This window comes from Bos mutus, chromosome 4 (assembly GCF_027580195.1).
Source record: "Bos mutus isolate GX-2022 chromosome 4, NWIPB_WYAK_1.1, whole genome shotgun sequence".
In the NCBI taxonomy this organism is placed as follows: Eukaryota; Metazoa; Chordata; class Mammalia; order Artiodactyla; family Bovidae; genus Bos; species Bos mutus.
This window is the reverse complement of record NC_091620.1, coordinates 71743353-71761949: the sequence shown is the minus strand read 5'-3', so window position 1 is coordinate 71761949 and position 18597 is coordinate 71743353. Positions and strand designations below refer to the sequence as shown.

The window sequence follows — 18597 nt, the reverse complement described above, 5'->3', positions numbered from 1 at the left end:
TCATCCCTGATTCTGGGATGTTCCTATGATTTGCTTTTGACCAAAAGAATGTAGCAGAAGCCATATTTATAACTTCCAAGCTTCTGTTTCAAGAGGTTTTTTATAGCTTCTACTCTCATTTTCTTAGAACCTTGAGACTGCCCTGTTGTAAAGAAGCCTAAGTCAAGGAAAGAAGTCCAACAGTCCCAGTTACCTAAGCTGAGGTTCAGACATGAATGGGAGTGAGGCCACTTTAGACTGTCCCTTATCTGAGCTGAACCCCTACCTGAATGCAGACACGTAAGTCCAAGCAAGACCAGCAGAGAACCATTCAGTCAACCGCAGAATCATGAGAAATAACAGCATTTTTGTGAGGGGGTGGGGGGTAGTTTGTTATATAACAGTAGAAAACTGATGCAACTCCTAACTTGAACTCTATGACAAATCACCTCTTACCTAAGCATTCTGCTTCTGAAATTCTTCTTTCGTAATTTCAGTGATTCCAGTGCCCCAGCCTATGAGTATCCTACTTCTAACTAATCTTTAGCTTCTCTTCCTCTTTATACTGCTGCTGGTTATCCTTCTAAAGCAGAGTTTTATTCAGGTTGTGTCATTCCTTAAAATGCTTTAGTGGCTATCTATTCCACAGAGGAAGAAGGCCAATTCATGTTGAAATCTGAGGCCTTCTGCAATCTTGCCTTATTTATCATCTAAAGGTTTATCCTTTATGATATATTCCACTTTTTTGCTATAGTCTCCTTTGGGCTACTTGTTGTCCAAAGAATACCTCAACTCTTCATTCTTTCATGAAGAATACCTTCATGAAATGGAAAAGGTTTTTTTTCCCCCATACACAGAATTCACTACTTCTGCTACCAATTTAGCGTTTGTACTTGTATTAGTGTTTAGTTAAGAATAAATTGCTCCTCCTCCAAAGGCTGTTAAGTAACACATACCTTACTCTAATATCTGTGCCCAGCACTTCTGGGGTATATAACTAGTAATCAATATTCATTTGCTGATTTAATTCAATCAACTCATAATTTTAACTTAGAATGATATTATCTAGGAGTATGAGAAAGATAGAAAACATAATGTGAAAAACTCTAGTTGAGTTATAAAGGTAGAAGATTGACCTTACCCCTCGAAAAATGCCAGGGAAGGAGAGAAATAACTATGAGACACAGTGATCCTTCACATCACCATTTCCTTTCCATAGTCCAACAAAATCAGCTTAAATTATACTCTTAATAAAATCACTCCCCTTTAAAAAAGATCACTGTAGATGTAAGCAAGGGAAAAAAAGGCAAGTTAGTTTGGGTTAATCCAAGGTCTAATAAAATAGGCCTTGTTGGAAACTTCTCCAAAACAGAAATTTGCCCACACAAATCAAGATAAAATTTTTAGTTGAAAACTAAGACTAAAGTAAAAGAACCTGCAAGTTTTATTTAAGAAGTGTTCATTATATCATTACTGTGCAGAATAAAGAATTTCAAAGAATGAGAAACGGTGTGGTATAGTAGAAAGGGGACTGGACCTACTCTGTTAACTAGTCCCTTTGCCCTTCAGGGCTCAATTTCCTCATCTGTGAAATGAGGGCATTTGATCAGTGTAATAGTTTATAAAGTCACCTTTGATTTTTAACAGCAAAAAGGTTTTGTTTTTTTGGTTGGAAGAAACTGTTAAGTTTAGCCCAACATGCTCATTCTTCAGCCCCTCTTAAGTCTGAGATACCTCTGAAGAACTCTTAAGCTCTCCTAAATACGTTTTGAAATCTGATTTGAGGACTAAGATTTCTTCTAGCACTGATATTAAAATTGATAGAGCAATTCAGTAATTTTACTGGGTTTTAAAATTCAGTGTATGGTGAATAAAAGAATCTTACTAATAACTCTGCACAAGGAATTCCCTGGTGGTCCAGTGGTTAGGACTTGTACTTTGACTGCTCTGGTTCAAGTCCTGGTTGGGGAACTAAGATCCTGCAAACTGTGCAATGAGGCCAAAAAATAAACCCCACAAAAAAACAAACTTTGCACATACTGGGAGGGTGAAATGGAAAGAATACTACTAAGCACTATTATTTTAAATGTTTTAAATTAAGCATTTCCTGAAGAAAATCTTAAGTTTTTAAATAACAAGCTTTTTGGATTTGGTAACAGATTGGATTTACAAGGTAGTAAACTTGGGTGGGAGATGGCTAAGACAAAGATGAACCACCTCTATCCTCTAACCCACAGAAGAGGCAAAGTCATTCTGAGAAAGTGTTTTCTGGAGACATGGTATTTAAACACAATTTAAAAAAAAACCACAGGATCTATCAGAAAGGGATTGTTTCAGAACATATATTTTTGTGCCTTAGATAAAAATACATACCAAGGACTGAAATTATTTAAATAATATATATTAGAAGGTAAACTTGATAAGCAGATGAAAATAGGGAACTTTTTTCCCTTCAAAATCTAAATCTCATATTGGATTTTGTATTTAATAATCTTTAAAAATATATTTGCTAACAAACTAAGATGTCCACAATTTATAAAAACATCAACTTTTTTTTTTTAGTGAAATACATCTAAATAATGATAATTAAAACAGGTACTTAAAATTTTTTTCAAGGCTAGTATTTTTCACTTTCTAAAGAAAAACATACATGAAAAGCAAGGTAGACTTGGAACTAGTTCTGTGTCATAAATATCTGCTTTATGAGACTCCAATTCAACACAGGGTAAGAGTACTTATTGACTAAATCCTCAACCAGAAAACCAAAAAGAAAAAAAGTGAAAAAAGGTGATTCATAAATGATGATTTTAAAAGTAAGATTTATCTGTTTGGGATCTTTTGGCACTGAAGGTAAAATACACTAGATGATGTGGTTCTTTAAGAACTCTTCTACTTTTTTTTATAATTTCATCCCCTCAAAATAAAGTATCTGTCAGTAAAGGAGTATGAGAAGTGTTAATATGTTTCCTTTTACTCTGAGTTCACAATTCAGAGTTTTAACACATAACAGTAAACTATTTTAAATCTTTATTTTAGTTAATTGTTCATTGTTTCAGAGCCTGTTAGGCTATTAAAAATTTTTCTAAACTGTTTCTAGTCTTTATAAATGAATCCCAAATGTATTATTTTATAATATAACAAATTAGTTTTACCAATAAACTAGTGAGATAAAGCATACAAAGCACCAAGTAATCACCTCTCAGATAATAGGGTGAAATTTCTATAGTGAACCTTGAATGTATTTAGATGAGAAATACCAGGTGGTAGAGTCTAGGCCCTAAACTGATTAGATTAGAATAAAGAAAACAATTACTAAAAGTCTTAAGTTACTAAAGATGTACCTGTGCTGTTTTTATACTCTTTCTCTATGGTGGTATATATTTAGGATTGCAACAAATAAGATGGAGGCCAGCTGAGTTTTAACTGTTAACGATTTTTTACAATTTAAGATTAGATTTTGGAAGGTAATTTAAAGATTATTTAGTCCAACTGTCATTTTATAGGTGAGGAAACTGAGGCCTGAGAGGTTTATGAAGTGGTAGGAGGTTACATAAACTTCATTAGTAGCAATTTTTAAACTAGAATTCCAGTTGAATGGTTTTTACATCTACAATTAATGTTAAGAATGAAAAGCAAAACAAAAAACAATTCACCTCAACCCAGTTTGTAAGCCAGTAACACTCCGGATCTGTGTTTTCCACTGTGAAGAGAACATTTCCTCTCGGAATGACAGAGCCCTCAGGAACAGCTTTTACTTCTATTGGAAGATGCCCATCATATTTCTGGTAAAAGACAATAATGAAATTATTCATTCAACAGATGGTACACCATTACCATTACATATTTTACAGAAGCTAAACTTACTGTCAGAGAAATTACAATTGTAGATCTTACTATATTGCTAGTAATATGGTCAGAATATGTTTATCCTCCTGAAATAAAATTAGCTATTATGATTAACAGTTTAGTATTACTCATTTTTAAAATTTTATGCTGTCAAAGTACTTTTGCTAAGAAAAATTGTCACTTGAAGATAATTTCAAAACAAAGTTGTTTTCCTCTTCTTTCCCCTTCAAAGAGTTTATTCCAACATATTCTAAGAGCACTATCTTTCTTCTAAGTAGTCTTCTTTTCCATCAAAGAAAGGCTAATGACTGGAAGATTAAATAATGAACTGCTGTTAGAGAGCAAAATAAAATGAACAAACTAAAAAAGAAAAGAACTCTCTGCCAGTAGAAGAATCTTGAATAGGTTTTCTCTATACTGGCAGTAGACCTCACACTATTTTGGTAGTAGACTAACTAAGTATAGTTTCTAGAACTTTTGCAATCAACATCCAAGAGCAACAAGTCTCTCCCAGATTAGGCTGAGGATATAGTAGCTACATGTTACTAGATACTTAATTAAGCCTCCCCTTTTTTAAAGTTAAAAGCTGGTTAACTTTTGGCTAGTAAGGTAGGTTGTTTCAGAAATCCTGGCAGTTTACGTGATTTGGGACAAGATAACTAGATTAAAAAAAAAAAAAAATTCACGATTCTCGAGGTCTCAGATTCTATGCTTGTAAAATCGGATTATACAAGATTATTTCTAGAGAATCTATGAATCCCTAAGATTCTCTGAATATAAAATGAAAAGATTTACCACCTTGACGACTGAGAATTATATTACTAAGTACAGCATCTAACTTAACCATAATTGTTATCCTCAAAACAAATCAAATGAGTTAAATGAGGTAGTTAGCCAATAGATTTTACTGACCTTACTTAAGATATGGAAAACTAGCAGATAGCTTACCCAACTTCTTCATGGAGCCAAAATTACCAAATAGTAAAATTCAGTATTACAATATAGGCATGAAAGTTAAAGCATTTCTTATCACTTTGTGTTTGGTAGTTTACAATGAAAAACACATTCATTTTAGAGATAATTAACATGGAAAGATGTCAGTAGATCCCATTCTCCACCTATCTATGTAATATAGAAAACGGCCAGGGGACAATTCAACTTTTAACTCAATTTCCATGTCTTTGGATGCCCAAAAGTTTAAGCAAGGAATCCAAATGTGTTAGATAGGATATTACAGTACAATAAAGAATGAAAATTCATTTCACAGATCTGTACCAAACTATTTTAACTATTCAGTAAAGGAAATGTCCTAGAATTGTATAGTGATAGATTCATACCATCTATTTTCTTAGGTATTCTATAGTCCAGAAAATAGGCTCAAACTTTCAAGTTGCCCCACGCCCTTTCTTAATCATATGTATTTTCAGATAAAGGATTAAATCACCTTTCTGATTTGCTAGTTATTTAAACTGTAATACATATTGTATCAAACTGCTTAGACATGCTATAGATTCTTGATACTAATCATGAGGAAAAACAATTAAACGTACCTTTAACTTCTCACAAGAATATCTAAATAGATATTAGTTATAGGTTCCCATACAGACAATAGTTGTAATTATAGCTGATCCTTGAACGATGTGGGGGTTAGAGGCACCCCCTGCCAACGGTCGAAAATCCAGTCAGCCTTACTTACAGTATTACTGTATTACTTACAGCCAGCCTCTGTAACCGCAATTCCTCTGTATCTGTGGTTCTGCATCTGCAGATTCAACCAACTGCAGGCTTGTAGTGCTGTAGTATTTACTACTGAAAGATACTCCATGTAGAAGTGGACCTGTGCAACTCGAACCTGGTTTTCAAAGATCAACTGTATAGCCTAATCTTCTATTCAAATTCTGGCAAGAAATTTTGAACTAAAAGTAAAACCAAAATACAAAATACACATTTTTTACCTCAAGAATGTAGTTCCATCCCTTTTCATTAAAGACATCATCTTGGAAATGCTCTCTGTATACCTCTTTGGCTTCTTGGATCTTCTCTTTGGTCACTACTTTACCTAAAAAAATAAACATCTCCTGTTTACATTTCTGAAGGCATGCTGTGAATTGCTGAGTTGTCATAGGATTAATGTCTCTAGCTATTTCACACATTCTATAGATTAAAAAACAAGAACTGAGAGGTTAAATGATTTACCCAGAGTCAACAGCAGTCAGAAAAGGAATCTGCACTTCCAACCACTCATAAGCAGAAGCATAAAAGTTAATTATGTGAAAAACAAATTTGCAGTAGAAGAGATTTTTATATGTGTGTATGTATATATATTTTAAATTACAGTAACAAATTCACTTCTAGGGAGATTTTTTAAAAACCTGTGTTAATTTATACAGTCTTCAGATTTGAGAGTAAGCCTTTGACATGTGGTTTCCAGGTTAACCTGTTTACTTTATTCATAAAGTATATCTTTGGAGGCTGACAATCCAATAATTTTCACAGTTTCTACGTTGTTGCCACCCCCGCCCCCCCATACACCTTTAGCTAACTTTATCTATCAAATGAGAATAATACCTACTTATAGTGTGGTTGTGAGAACTAAATGAGTTATGACATCTGAATAAAAGTTCTTAGAATGCTGGCCTATAACAAGCCATATATTTTAGCTGTAATTAATAATAAATAACACTTTATAAAGCTTTTAAGCTGAAGGAAATTGAAGTGTAACATTAGTCTTTGGTAACTCTCTAAATAAGATCACTAGTAAACTTATTTAAAACATCTTGGGTAATTGTGTTGTAATGAAGTACTTTTGATATCCAAGTATATTTTCAATAGCACAACATATCTCAACTATCTAATCTTAAAACTGCCAATGTTACAGAAAAAATTATCTGCATAAAATTCAACTTAATCTGTATTCAATTCTGAGATTACGTTTATTTGAAAAGGTAAAAATGAAGTTTTCCAAAATGTATAGAAACCTTTGGAACTATTTCCCCACCCTCCAAATGGACTTCCAAGTAATAAAGTACAAAAATTATTTTGGGGATTCTGCTTCTTTAAAATGCATTTGAGACTAACTCTACAGTTACAAGTAGTTTTGAAACATAGGCCTTTAAGGTAAAACTGACTAGCATAAACATATTCTAACTGCTATCACAACTCAAAATGAGTTTCCAGGTCAGTGACAAATCCTTTATTTTGAATTAGTGACTAAAGTCTGCCAACAAACCAGATGACTCTCAGAAAATTATTCACTTCTCTAAATTTCTTCCCAAGCTTATTAGTTTCAGAAAATCTCTCTCCTATTTAGACCACCAAGTACATACAAATTATACAATTTAATGCTTTCAAATTAACAGATTGCTAAAAATTTCAAAAGAACCCCTAATGTAATTAATATCAAAATTAGACTCTTCAAAAAGTTACTTCAAATAATAAAATATGACAGTATAGGAGAACAACTATGAAGAGGTATATGAAAACAGTATTTTAAACATATTAGGAAAAGCAATACCTTTTAAATACTTATGAAGAATGTACTGTAATCCATAAAATACTGTTTCCTCATATTTCACCTTCCTTATTTTCGAGTTTTCGGTCTTCTTTTCACGGCATTCAAAGTAGGAATAAACTTTGCTTGTGTTGGGTGGGTACTGTTTATAGTGAGTAACCTATATGAAAGAGAAATACTTGAATTAGAAAATACCAGAAGAACAGAATAACTTGAAATTATGTAAAAACTAGATAAAATATACTGATTTGCTATTGATGAGCTTCTTTTCCGGTGATAAAGAATAAAAAGTAAGTATCGTGCTTATTGTTGTTTAGTTGCTAAGTCATGTCCGACTCTTTTGCAACCTTATGGACTGTAGCCCGCCAGGCTCCTCTGTCCATGGGATTTCCTAGGCAAGAATACTGGAGTGGGTTGCCATTTCCTTCTCCAGGGGATCTTCTCCATCCAGGGACTGAATCCATGTCTCCTGCATTGGCAGATGGGTCCTTTAGCACCAAGCCACCAGGGAAGCCCCATTATGATTAAGACACTGTTAATACTTCGGTATCTTAAATTCAAAATCACAGGCGAGTATAAATTTTTATAAACAGACTGGATTTAAGGAAGTACATAGCCTCTATAGAACCGGACACTTGGGGAGAAAAATAAAAAAAAGGTATCTCGTTTACTCTTGGTGAACAGTCTTCATTTGGGAAAGAGAAGCAGCTGCCTGGGGGGATATACAACATACAAGAATGAACTGAAAGCAGAATTTGGTACTGGTACTATTTAAGTGTGGAACGCTCATCAAGTCAATAGTCAATGACTTCTTCAGGCTCTCCATCTGCATAGTGAGGTACTGGAAACGATCTCTTCTAGTCTTCATAGTGACACTGTGAAAACCTGGATGAAAGCAACAGCAGCAGCAGTGGAAAAAAATACCCTGTTCTGTAATTTTTTCTCAAACCACCTCTGAATTGCAAAATATATGCCTATACAATTACAACATTAAATCCTTGTGGATTTAAAGATATGAAGAGGTGTTATTACAAATCTCTTTTCCATGAATTTAGGTAAGAGCCACTGTTGAAAATTTGTTTTTGTTTTCTGTGTTCATTATAATCTGAATTTATTACATTTTAATATGGTTACAATATTTTACCAATAAAAAACAACTAGAAGAATACTGTGTATTTTCCTATTTGAAAAAATAGGAATAATAATGCCTTAAAGCTTACAGATAGGGTGATGAGTCAGGGTAATGGTGGAATAAATGTTTGCAGATGAGTTTCATGGACGACTGCTGTGGACATAAACCATTTTCCCTGTTTACTTCTGATCTCAAGTTTCAGAAAAACTAATGTTTTCCCTGTTTGGCTGCACAATCTCAATCCAAGTAAAACTTGGCTTTAACCTAAAGAATCTTTGTGGCTTAACACAAAAACTCTAAAATGAATACAGAAAGAAAAAAAGTCACAAATGTTTAAAATATGTTTCCTTTCTCATTGAAGCAACTTACAACTCTGTCTAATAGCCCCCTGATGCTGCTTACAGGTAACCTTGGAGGTGAATCTTTATTGTTAATACGTGGTCTGTTGCCTAAGTCAGGTAAGAGTTGCAACTTTCTGTTTTGCTCATCTATGATGCAGTGGTATAAAGAAACCCCTTGCCAATGCAGGAGCCGCAAGAGACGCAGGTTAGATCCCCGGATCAGAAAGATCCCCTGGAGATGGAAATGGCAACCCACTCCAGTATTCCTACCTGGAAAATTCCATGGGTAGAGAAGCCTGGCAGGCTATAGTCCATGGGGTCTCAAAGAGTTGGACTGAACACACACAGGCAGTTATCTATATATTACAAGGTATATGGAAGCTTCATCAAAACCTAGCATAGGGACTTCCCCAGCAGTCCAGTGGTTAGGACGCTGTGCTTCCACCACAGGGGGTATAGGTTTGACCCCTGATCAGGGAACAAAGGTTCCTCATGTGCATGTGTGTTAGTCACTCAGTCATGTCTGACTCTCTGCGATCCTATGGACCCTAGCCTGCCAGGCTCCTCTGTCCACGGACTTCTCCAGGCAAGAACACTGGAGTATGGTGCCATTTCCTTCTCCAGAGATCTTCCCAAACCAGGGATTGAAACTGGGTCTCCTGCACTGCAGGCAGATTCTTTACCATCTGAGCCATCAGGAAAGCCCACATGCTGCATGGCGAGGCCAAAACAAAAACAAAAAAACCCTAGAAGTACATGTCAGTTTTTTAAAGTTAGAACTCAGGGGCTGATGCCAGTGTAAATTTCAGATTTAAAAAGTAGTTCAGTGAAGTAGCTAATACAGAGGCTGCTGCTGCTAAGTCGCTTCAGTCATGTCTGACTCTGTGCAACCCATAGACAGCAGCCCACCAGGCTCCTCTGTCCCTGGGATTCTCCAGGCAAGAATACTGGAGTGGGTTGCCATTTCCTTCTCCAAGCCAATACAAAATCCAGAGCAATTAAGTCTATTAGCTGATTCATTAAAATGCAAAAACATGCATATGTATATATAGGCATGATGATCACAGTAATAAATGATTACTACTTTAACTACTTAAGAAACTGGTTAGAAAAAGATATCACCACTTGAAAATGTACACAATGTATATATGTATACATATAAATATATACATTTTATATACATGTATATAAAAATGAAAATGTCCAGTTTACAATCTAAATAACTCCAATTTCCTTAGTGGGAATAAGCAGTGAGGTGGGAGAAAAGTCAGCTCTGATGAAGTAAAATTTGAACAAAGATTCACAGTTGTGACTCAGTAGTTATTGGACCTTTTTCAAGGTTCACATACTTAATGGTGCACCTTTAATAGTTTATAATAGTTTACTTTTTCTATATCAGATTTAAAAGTATTAGAAGGCAAATGAATTATTTTCTTCTTCTGAGTAGACCAAGCAGTCAAAAGCTAAATGGAAATGTACCTAAGCTATTTAATTCCACCTTGGTTTAAAAGTATACTAAAGATTTTCCATCCTACAAATACAGTTCCTGTTATGGACAATAATGAAATACGTTTATATAATTTTAAAGCTTTACTTCAGTTGTGTTCTTTAATTATGGTACTTAAAACCTTTGCGTAAGTATTCAGAATGTCTCTCTGAAAACAAACATTAAAAATACAAAGTTGTCTAGGCTTAGTTAGATATAACGTATGACTTCTAAAATCTTTGGAGAAACTTAAGAGAACTATTTAAGAATTCAGCTAAACAATAAGCAAACTCTCTGGCAATTAACTATGGAACAATTTACTATCAACCACTTACTAACAGCCAATATATTTGAAAAGAATAAAATATAATAGTATGTTCCGATCTGTTTATATACTGGCATATACATTGTTTAAATGGGAAAAAATTTTTTAAACAGAGCTTCTTGGTAAATATTTTCTAAAATAGCTCATTTTAGTTGTGCTAAGTTTACTGTCCTCTTCATTTTACTAAACTTCATTTCTGCTAAACTTGTCACCCTAAGCCCCTTGGAACTTTTATCAGAAAATGAGATGATATAGCAGAAATTCAAATCAATACATTTTTATTTTATAAACAGTTAATTCATTCACAAATATATACTCTACCTGCTGTGTAATCAGGCACTGGTTCAGATGCTAAGGATGGGGAAGTAAAATAGACTGACATAGTCCCTAGTCTCACTGGGCTAGTGAGGGCTGCTGCTACTGCTGCTGCTGCTAAGTCACTTCAGTCATGTCCGACTCTGTGCGACCCCATAGACAGTAGCCCACCAGGTTCCCTCGTCCCTGGGATTCTCCAGGCAAGAACACTGGAGTGGGTTGCCATTTCCTTCTCCAAAGCATGAAAGTGAAAAGTGAAAGTGAAGACGCTCAGTCGTGTCCGACTCTTAGCGACCCCATGGACTGCAGCCTACCAGGCTCTTCCATCCATGGGATTTTCCAGGCAAGAGTACTGGAGTGGGGTGCCATTGCCTTCTCCAAGTGAGGGCCGAGAGGTCATAACATAATTTCAGAGCTAGATGGATGCTATGAAAAATTAAGGCATGGGAGACTAAATAGGAGGCCAGGAAGGCTTCTTCTGAGATAGTGACATGTGAACAAGATCTAAATGACAAGGAAATAGGAAATATTTTGACTTCAGGGTCAGAACAGAAATGAAGACCACTGTGGTTGGTGCTTAGAGAATGAGGAGGAGGTACATGAAGTCAGAGAGAGATGCAGGGACAAGATCACATAAGACTCACAGGCTACCTCAAGTGGGGAAGCCACTGGTATGCTTTAGGCTAGAGTGATTATGATCTGATTCACATTTGACAAGCCTGGCAGAGGTGGAGAGTAGATTACAGGGTGACCTGAGTGGATGCAGGAGTATCAGTAAGAGACTATTGCCAAAACTCAGATCAGGTGAGAGATGATGACTCAATATCTTTGAAGAAGTAGGCTGATAGATTAGATTTGGGAATAAAGAGGGGGAGAATTTTATGATGTTGCCTAGATTTTTGGCTTGAGCAACTGAGTGAATAATGGTGCCATTTGCTGAGACGAGGAAAGGCATGGAAGGACTGGGTAGGGAAATCAAGAGCTTAGTTTTAAGTATGGTAAGTAAACACTAACAAAAAGCTTCATAATATTCAAAATTAAGTGACCTGCCAAAAGAGCACTCTTAAATCATATTATTTTTCAGCACTGCCTTGAACTTCCACCACTTGAGAAAATGGCTGTACAATAAATTTAAATTTATAAAATGAGAAAATAACAAATTTCTCTTAATATTCTCCACAAAGACTACCCCTAAAAATGTTTCTTAAACTGACATAGCCTTCTTGCAACTAACAGAATCCCGCCAGCACATAAATATATGTGTGATGAAGAACAGAGACACAAGGGAAAATGTAGCTCTTCTAATAAATCTAAATTTCAGTTATGTGGTTGATTTTACTTCATGAAAAAATAAGCTTCTAAAAACTGCACTCCCAGTGTCAATTAACCATGTATGACAGTTCAAGAGAAATATGAGAAGTATTACAGTTGCATAGAGTTTTTCTGTGAGAGCAAAGTATACTTTTCTCCTGAGCTTCTCTAGATTTCCTATAAGGTTGACATAATATATTTCCAAGAGCTTTCCTCCCACATTGGTATCACATGACCAAAGGTAACTACTACTAACCTACTTTCACAGTTATAATCACTAAGAAATAATCACAAGCCAACATTTCAACACTACCATGTGTATATAAGAGCATATGGAGTAACAGACTCGAAGTCACAAATGAAGCTATGTTACCTGTGTAATATCTAAGGGCATTTGTAGGAGGCACTTATTAAGACTCTCTACCTTTTCAAAAGTAATGAGCCAGAAACAGCAAAAATCATAATGGATTTTTTCTTCTTTTCAATATTATTCAGGATTTCTCAACCCCTGTCCTTCTGTTGCTCCAGAAAATGACTCATTGCTATTTGGCTTATAAAGCACTACTAACATCAAAATACAATTTAAGGATTTGGGGATTATATTATTTTAGTGAAGGGGAGAAATGATAAAACCAGCCATTATCATTATGCTGCCTCTTCCCTTGACTCTGGTAGAATTCCTAGCAACTTGCACCTTTTCTTGGCACACCTTTAAGAGAGATTTCATAAACTGACAAAAAGGCTATCAGTTTCTGGTATTTTTGTTTTGCAAGATACTCTACAATTATTACTGGCCTCATCCAGTTTTTCTATGAAGTATATTCATGATTTACATATAGGATTTTATTTCTGTTGCCTGGGTTTTTCCTGTAATTCATAATATAAAACTTACTGGGAAAACGCTATCCTAAGAATGCACAGGTGCTCTCTGACATACAAACTGCAGCAGGACCACACTTCTCACAGGGTTTAGGCTGCCACTGGAGCTGTTTTAACCATACTTAAGTGTCCAGAATTGGTGAAGGAGAAGCAACTTTGAAAAACAGGGAACAGTTCAGAGGAAGACACTGGTAGCTCAAGTCTGAGGCAGGACTAACTTACCCATAGGAATGATTGTCATCTAGCCCCAAATCTTTAACCCCAAAATGCCCAAATAAGATTTGTTATTCTGCCACTTATGAGGAAGCAAGCTGTTTTTCAAAAAGCTACCTTGGGTGCTTAATCACCATACATAAATCATACAGCCTTTTGTAACTTTTCTAAAATCAACTTTCACCCATCTTAGATTGTAATGGACATCTTTTGTCTTTTATAATACCTCAGTTCAGTTCAGTTGCTCAGTCCTGTCCAACTCTTTGCGATTCCATGGACTGCAGCATGCCAGGCCCACCTGTCCATCACTAACTCCCGGAGCTTACTCAAACTCATGTCCATCCAATCTGTGATGCCTTCCAACCATCTCATCCTCTATCATCCCCTTCTTCTCCCGCCTTCAATCTCTGCCAGGATCAGGGTCTTTTCAAATGAGTCAGTTCTTTGCATCAGGTGGCCAAAGTATTGGAGTTTCAGCTTCAGCATCAGTCCTTTCAATGAATATTCAGGACTGATTTCCTTTAGGATAGACTGGTTGGACCTCATTTCAGTCCAAGGGACTCTCAAGTCTTCTCCAACACCACAGTTCAAAAGCATCAATTCTTTGGTGCTCAGCTTTCTTTACAGTCCAACTCTCACATCCATACATATGAGTACTGGAAAAACCACAGTTTTGACTAGACGGACATTTTTTGGCAAAGTAATGTCTCTGCTTATTTAATATGCTGTCTAGGTTGGTTATAACTTTTCTTCCAAGGAGCAAGTGTCTTTTAATTTCATGGCTGCAGTCACCATCTACAGTGATTTTGGAGCCCCCCAAAATAAAGTCTGTCACTGTTCCATTGCTTCCCCATCTACTTGCCATGAAGTGATGGGACCCATTATAATACCTAATGGGTCTCTAATATTTATTAATTAATGGATGAAAATGTGTTGAATTCAAGATAACCAGTTTAAAATGACCTTTGGAGAAGCAACCCGCACTGGACAGCACATTTCATAACTTATGTGTCTGACGTGGCTTAAACTGTAAATTGCTTAGAGATTTCTTTCTTGCACTGCATGTTATTTATTTTTTCCAACTGAGTCTGAATTGACAACATCTTCCATTTCAACCTGCTAACAGGTAGAATGTTCAGAAATGGTAAAACTACTCTCTGCTGTAGTTTGTTACAGACATTATCTATATAGAAGGGGAAGAAGAATAGAATATAAATGAATCTTTTACTGATTCATTTAGTTGGAAACTGATCAGTGGTCATCCCAGAAATAAGTGGGGAAAAAAATGACTTATTTCCTTTACAAAAAAATGTTCCAAATACTTTTTTAGCACCGCAATGGCTAAGGCCAGCCCCAATGCACCTTTCCTTAGCTGGCTTATTAGCACAATGTAAATATAACCCAGTAGATAATTTTCTTTAAACCATTTTGAAAATATAAGTGGTTAACACTTAAGATTAAGTGTCCTTTTCATTTGTAACAAGAACCCAGGATGAAAACAGAAGAAACAACCACATTCATCTATTTCCTTCATTTATCATTATGTATAATGAAGTAAGAGATTACAGAAATGAATACATATTTTAAATGCCCCTTTAGTCCAAATTGTCCTGAACTGTCTGGAAAGGATACAAGCAAAAACAAAATTTCTACATGTTGTCATGTGCTTGGACATTATTCTATCTACTTGCAAAATACCTTTCTAGAGTGCCTAGACAGCCAATTATCCTTACTTCAGTTCTACCCAACCCACCCCTTGCAAAAGAACCAAATCAACAATTTAGTTTGTTCTGTTCTGTTCCACCAATACAACCAAAGCTGCTAGCTCCCTACTTTAACTGGCCAACAGTATGTAAGTACTGATAAGGATGTGTATATAATCTTCTCAGGTAATTTCCAAATAGAAGTGTAATTCTACTGCTTCTAGACTCAAGATTACCGTTGCTGTCTCCTCTTCATCCAAGAAGATTAAAAAAAAAAAGCAAAAATGATAAACAGGCTATGCTGCTAAGTCACTTCAGTCGTGTCCGACTCTGTGCGACCCCATAGACGGCAGCCCACCAGACTCCCCCGTCCCTGGGATTCTCCAGGCAAGAACACTGGAGTGGGTTGCCATTTCCTTCTCCAATGTATGAATGTGAAAAGTGAAAGTGAAGTTGCTCAGTCTTGTCTGACTCTTCTCGACCCTATGGACTGCAGCCTACCAGGCTCCTCCGTCCATGGGATTTTCCAGGCAAGAGTGCTGGAGTGGGGTGCCACTGCCTTCTCCGAAACAGGCTATAAGTACCACCAAAAATGTAAGGAAAATGAAACTTAAAAACTAAATTGCAAGTGTAAAATACACAATTTATTTTACTGACTGCTGCAAACCACTGGTATAATAAAACATCAACCTGATTGAATCCTCTTGAGGGTTTTCTTGGGAGGGAGGGTGGGAAATGAAACATGTTAGTTACTAAGATGATAATCTTCTTAAAAGGTTTTATATTAGGAAGGGGATAAATACACCAACCGGTCTGACTTGAAATGGACAGGAATAAACTTTATTAAATAGGTACAAATTCTAATAGTGCTGTTAAGTATGCCTAGCTAGCAGATTAGAAAACATTAGGGTAACCACTCTTACCTTTCATCCCAGGAAACTGATGTTAAAGCAATTTTACATTCCTTATATACAATAGCTAGAGGAGCCACAAACTAAAGAAGCTTGCACACTGTTTTTAAAAGTTAAAACTTACCTTTCTTGTTATTAATACATTAAAAAACTTGAAAATTATTTTAAAGATTTAGTTAAGGGGATAAAGTTTTAGAAAACTGTGAATGAGACCATTCTAAAATCACTATTAAATAAACACTCAAAATACCATGAACTAAGTAACCACAAGAGAAGCACAAGTAAACCATCCTTGATAGCACTATGGTCTCCTTGCAACTGTGTAGATTTCCATTTTAAAGTTCCATTTAAAAGACCACTCCTTAAAGAAACTTGGTTCTACTTTAAATAATAACCCACCTTAATTATCAAAAGTAGAATCTTAAACCAGCTAGGAAAAAAAGTTAAAAAAGAGGTAAAATGGGATTCTCGAAAATACTGGAATATTTAAGAAAAAAACTAAAAGTAAGAACAAAAAAATCTGAAAACATGCTTTAATCGCTATACTCCAAACTACCATGCTGCTCAAGTAAAAACTGAAACTTATTTTGTGAAAGTGGAGTTTTCAGTCTGACATGTCATTTTTTAGGTGTCCTGGATAACAAAGCTTGTTAGTAAAGTATAATCCAGTTTACTTCAAATTTCCCTTTAACCACTCTTCCCTATATTAATGTATGTGAGTTTCAAATAAAATGATCGGGACACCTATACATACAAGCGTCCAATAGCCATAGTAACAGAACGCTGTGTCCTCTCAACATGTTCTCTAGGTTAACTACAGTTTTTTTTAAACTTCTTGTGTTTCACTTTCCTTTTCACAGAAATCACAAAGTGGTTCTAATGGAATAAAGGCAGATCGGCCTTTGCAACAGACGATGAGGAGTGTGAGTGATCACCAGACGCAAAGGAGTTTGAAACCGAGCCCAATGGAGTGGGACTGGGGAATCGAGCAGGGCTCCCCGGAACAGACAGATAAGGGTCCTCCGCACCGGGGCCACCAGCAGAAGAACGTGGCTGGCTCCAGCAGCCCTACTAGACCTCGCCCACCCCTTCCTCGAGGAGGGACACATCTGCCGACTAAGGGGTGAGCTTGCTTGACTCAGCTCCGCGGGGGAAACCCTACTTTTCAAACCTGACTCCCTCTTTCCACGGCGGAATCCCAGGGGCCGTTACCTAACTGACCTGCTCTCCTCAGGCAAGCCCTAACCAAGGCCGGCCCTGCCTGGCCCAGGACCAAAAGGCCGCACTCCTGGGGAAGGCGTGAGCTCACCCAGTGACGCCCCGGCCGTCGGGCCGCTGAGCTGCCCGGAGCCCCGGGCGGCGAGTGCGGGGAACCGGTTCGGGCCCGCCTCAACCCTTCGCCGCACCGCCCCACCACGCACCCCCCAGGCCCCGCCTCCTGCCGTCCATCCCTCCATCCCTGCTCCATCAGCCTCCTTCCCAACTGCGGCGCCAGCCTCACCTGCCCCATCCCGCCCGCCGCCGCGCCTTCCCTCGGGGCTTCCCCAGCGCCAAGACCCCAGCCCGGCCGCCCCCGCCCCGCAGCCTCGCGCTGTTCCCCGACGCACCCTCTTCCTCCCCGAGCCTCTACCTTGTATGAGTCGGTGGCCAGGAGGATATTGAACTCGGCTTCTGCCGCAGCATTCATCTCGGGCGGGAGCGTGGGGGCCGCGCGCCGCGAACTGCCCGGCGCGGCTGCGAGGAAGGAGAAAAATGGGCTTCACCGCGCTCCGTTGCTTAAGTCACCGATCGGTCGGAGGGGGAGGGTAAGAGGAGGGGGAAAGGGAGCGAGTAGGAGGGGCCAGAGGAGGGCGGTCCCGGGAGCCGTGACGCGGCGAGGGAAGCGGCGGCGGTGGAGCGGCGGCGGAGGCGGAGCGCGCCGGCAATCTAGGGACTCCCGGCGGCCTCCTCACCCCGGCTGCCCGCCCCCGTCCCATCGCTCCGCCGGGGACGCGAGGGGCGGGGTGAGGCCGCGCGTGCGCAGATAGCAGGGGGCGGGGTGGGAAGGACGTGAGGCACGCGCCTTTCTCGGAGACGCCCACCCCGGGAAGCCGGAGGCTGAGGGGCCGCCCCGGCCCGTGACCCATGCGCACGCTTGGCTTTCGTTTCCCGGCCCTACGCTGCGGGGTGGGGGCGGGGCCGGGAGGGGGGCGTTCCCAGCCTCGCCACTCCTACGATTAGCCTGTTCGCCCGCCCCGCTGGCACCTTCCTATCCTTACCCAGTCCTGGCCCGTTTTCTGAGTCCTCCTGAAGTCACGCCACTGGCTGGGGGCTGAGGAGCCTCCCTCTGTCCGTCTCCCCGTCCCCCTCGCGCAGTTCCTCACCTTTGTCTCTGGCTCAGATTCAGGATCGAGCCTTTTGCCTTCATCCCTCGTGTCTCTCCTGGTCCTCCTAACCGTCTTTAAAATCTGGAGCGCTGCGCTGAGGAACAAGGGCTGAGGGGTTTGCTTAACCTGACTCATTGGCTCCACTTTCCTCCACCTCTGTGACTGAGCTCTTTGATCCTTTGAGGATGTTTTGACTTTTCCCGAGAAAATAGCCTGCACCCAAATTCGGGTGTTGAATTCAGTCCCGACAGACAATCAGAGGATAAGACCCAGTTGAGT

The 18597-nt window shown here is 38.5% G+C and overlaps 1 protein-coding gene and 1 long non-coding RNA gene across 2 annotated transcripts in view; one reads left to right on the top strand and one right to left on the bottom strand.

The window, feature by feature from the left end:
- Nucleotides 1-16939, top strand: part of LOC138987630 (uncharacterized) — a 31899-nt gene extending 14960 nt beyond the window's left edge. The window contains exon 4 of the long non-coding RNA XR_011464017.1: nt 16813-16939. This is a non-coding gene — a long non-coding RNA (uncharacterized lncRNA). The remainder of the gene's footprint in view (nt 1-16812) is intronic.
- The window catches only part of NAMPT (nicotinamide phosphoribosyltransferase), a 40671-nt gene extending 22799 nt beyond the window's left edge, over nt 1-17872 (bottom strand). The window contains exons 1-4 of the mRNA XM_070369630.1: nt 17583-17872; nt 7340-7496; nt 5781-5884; nt 3633-3761 (exon numbers count right to left, since the gene is read on the bottom strand). Of these exons, the coding sequence (XP_070225731.1) occupies nt 3633-3761; nt 5781-5884; nt 7340-7496; nt 17583-17639 (447 nt within the window). The 5' untranslated portion in view covers nt 17640-17872. The remainder of the gene's footprint in view (nt 1-3632; nt 3762-5780; nt 5885-7339; nt 7497-17582) is intronic.
- Between the last annotated feature and the right edge of the window lie 725 nt (nt 17873-18597).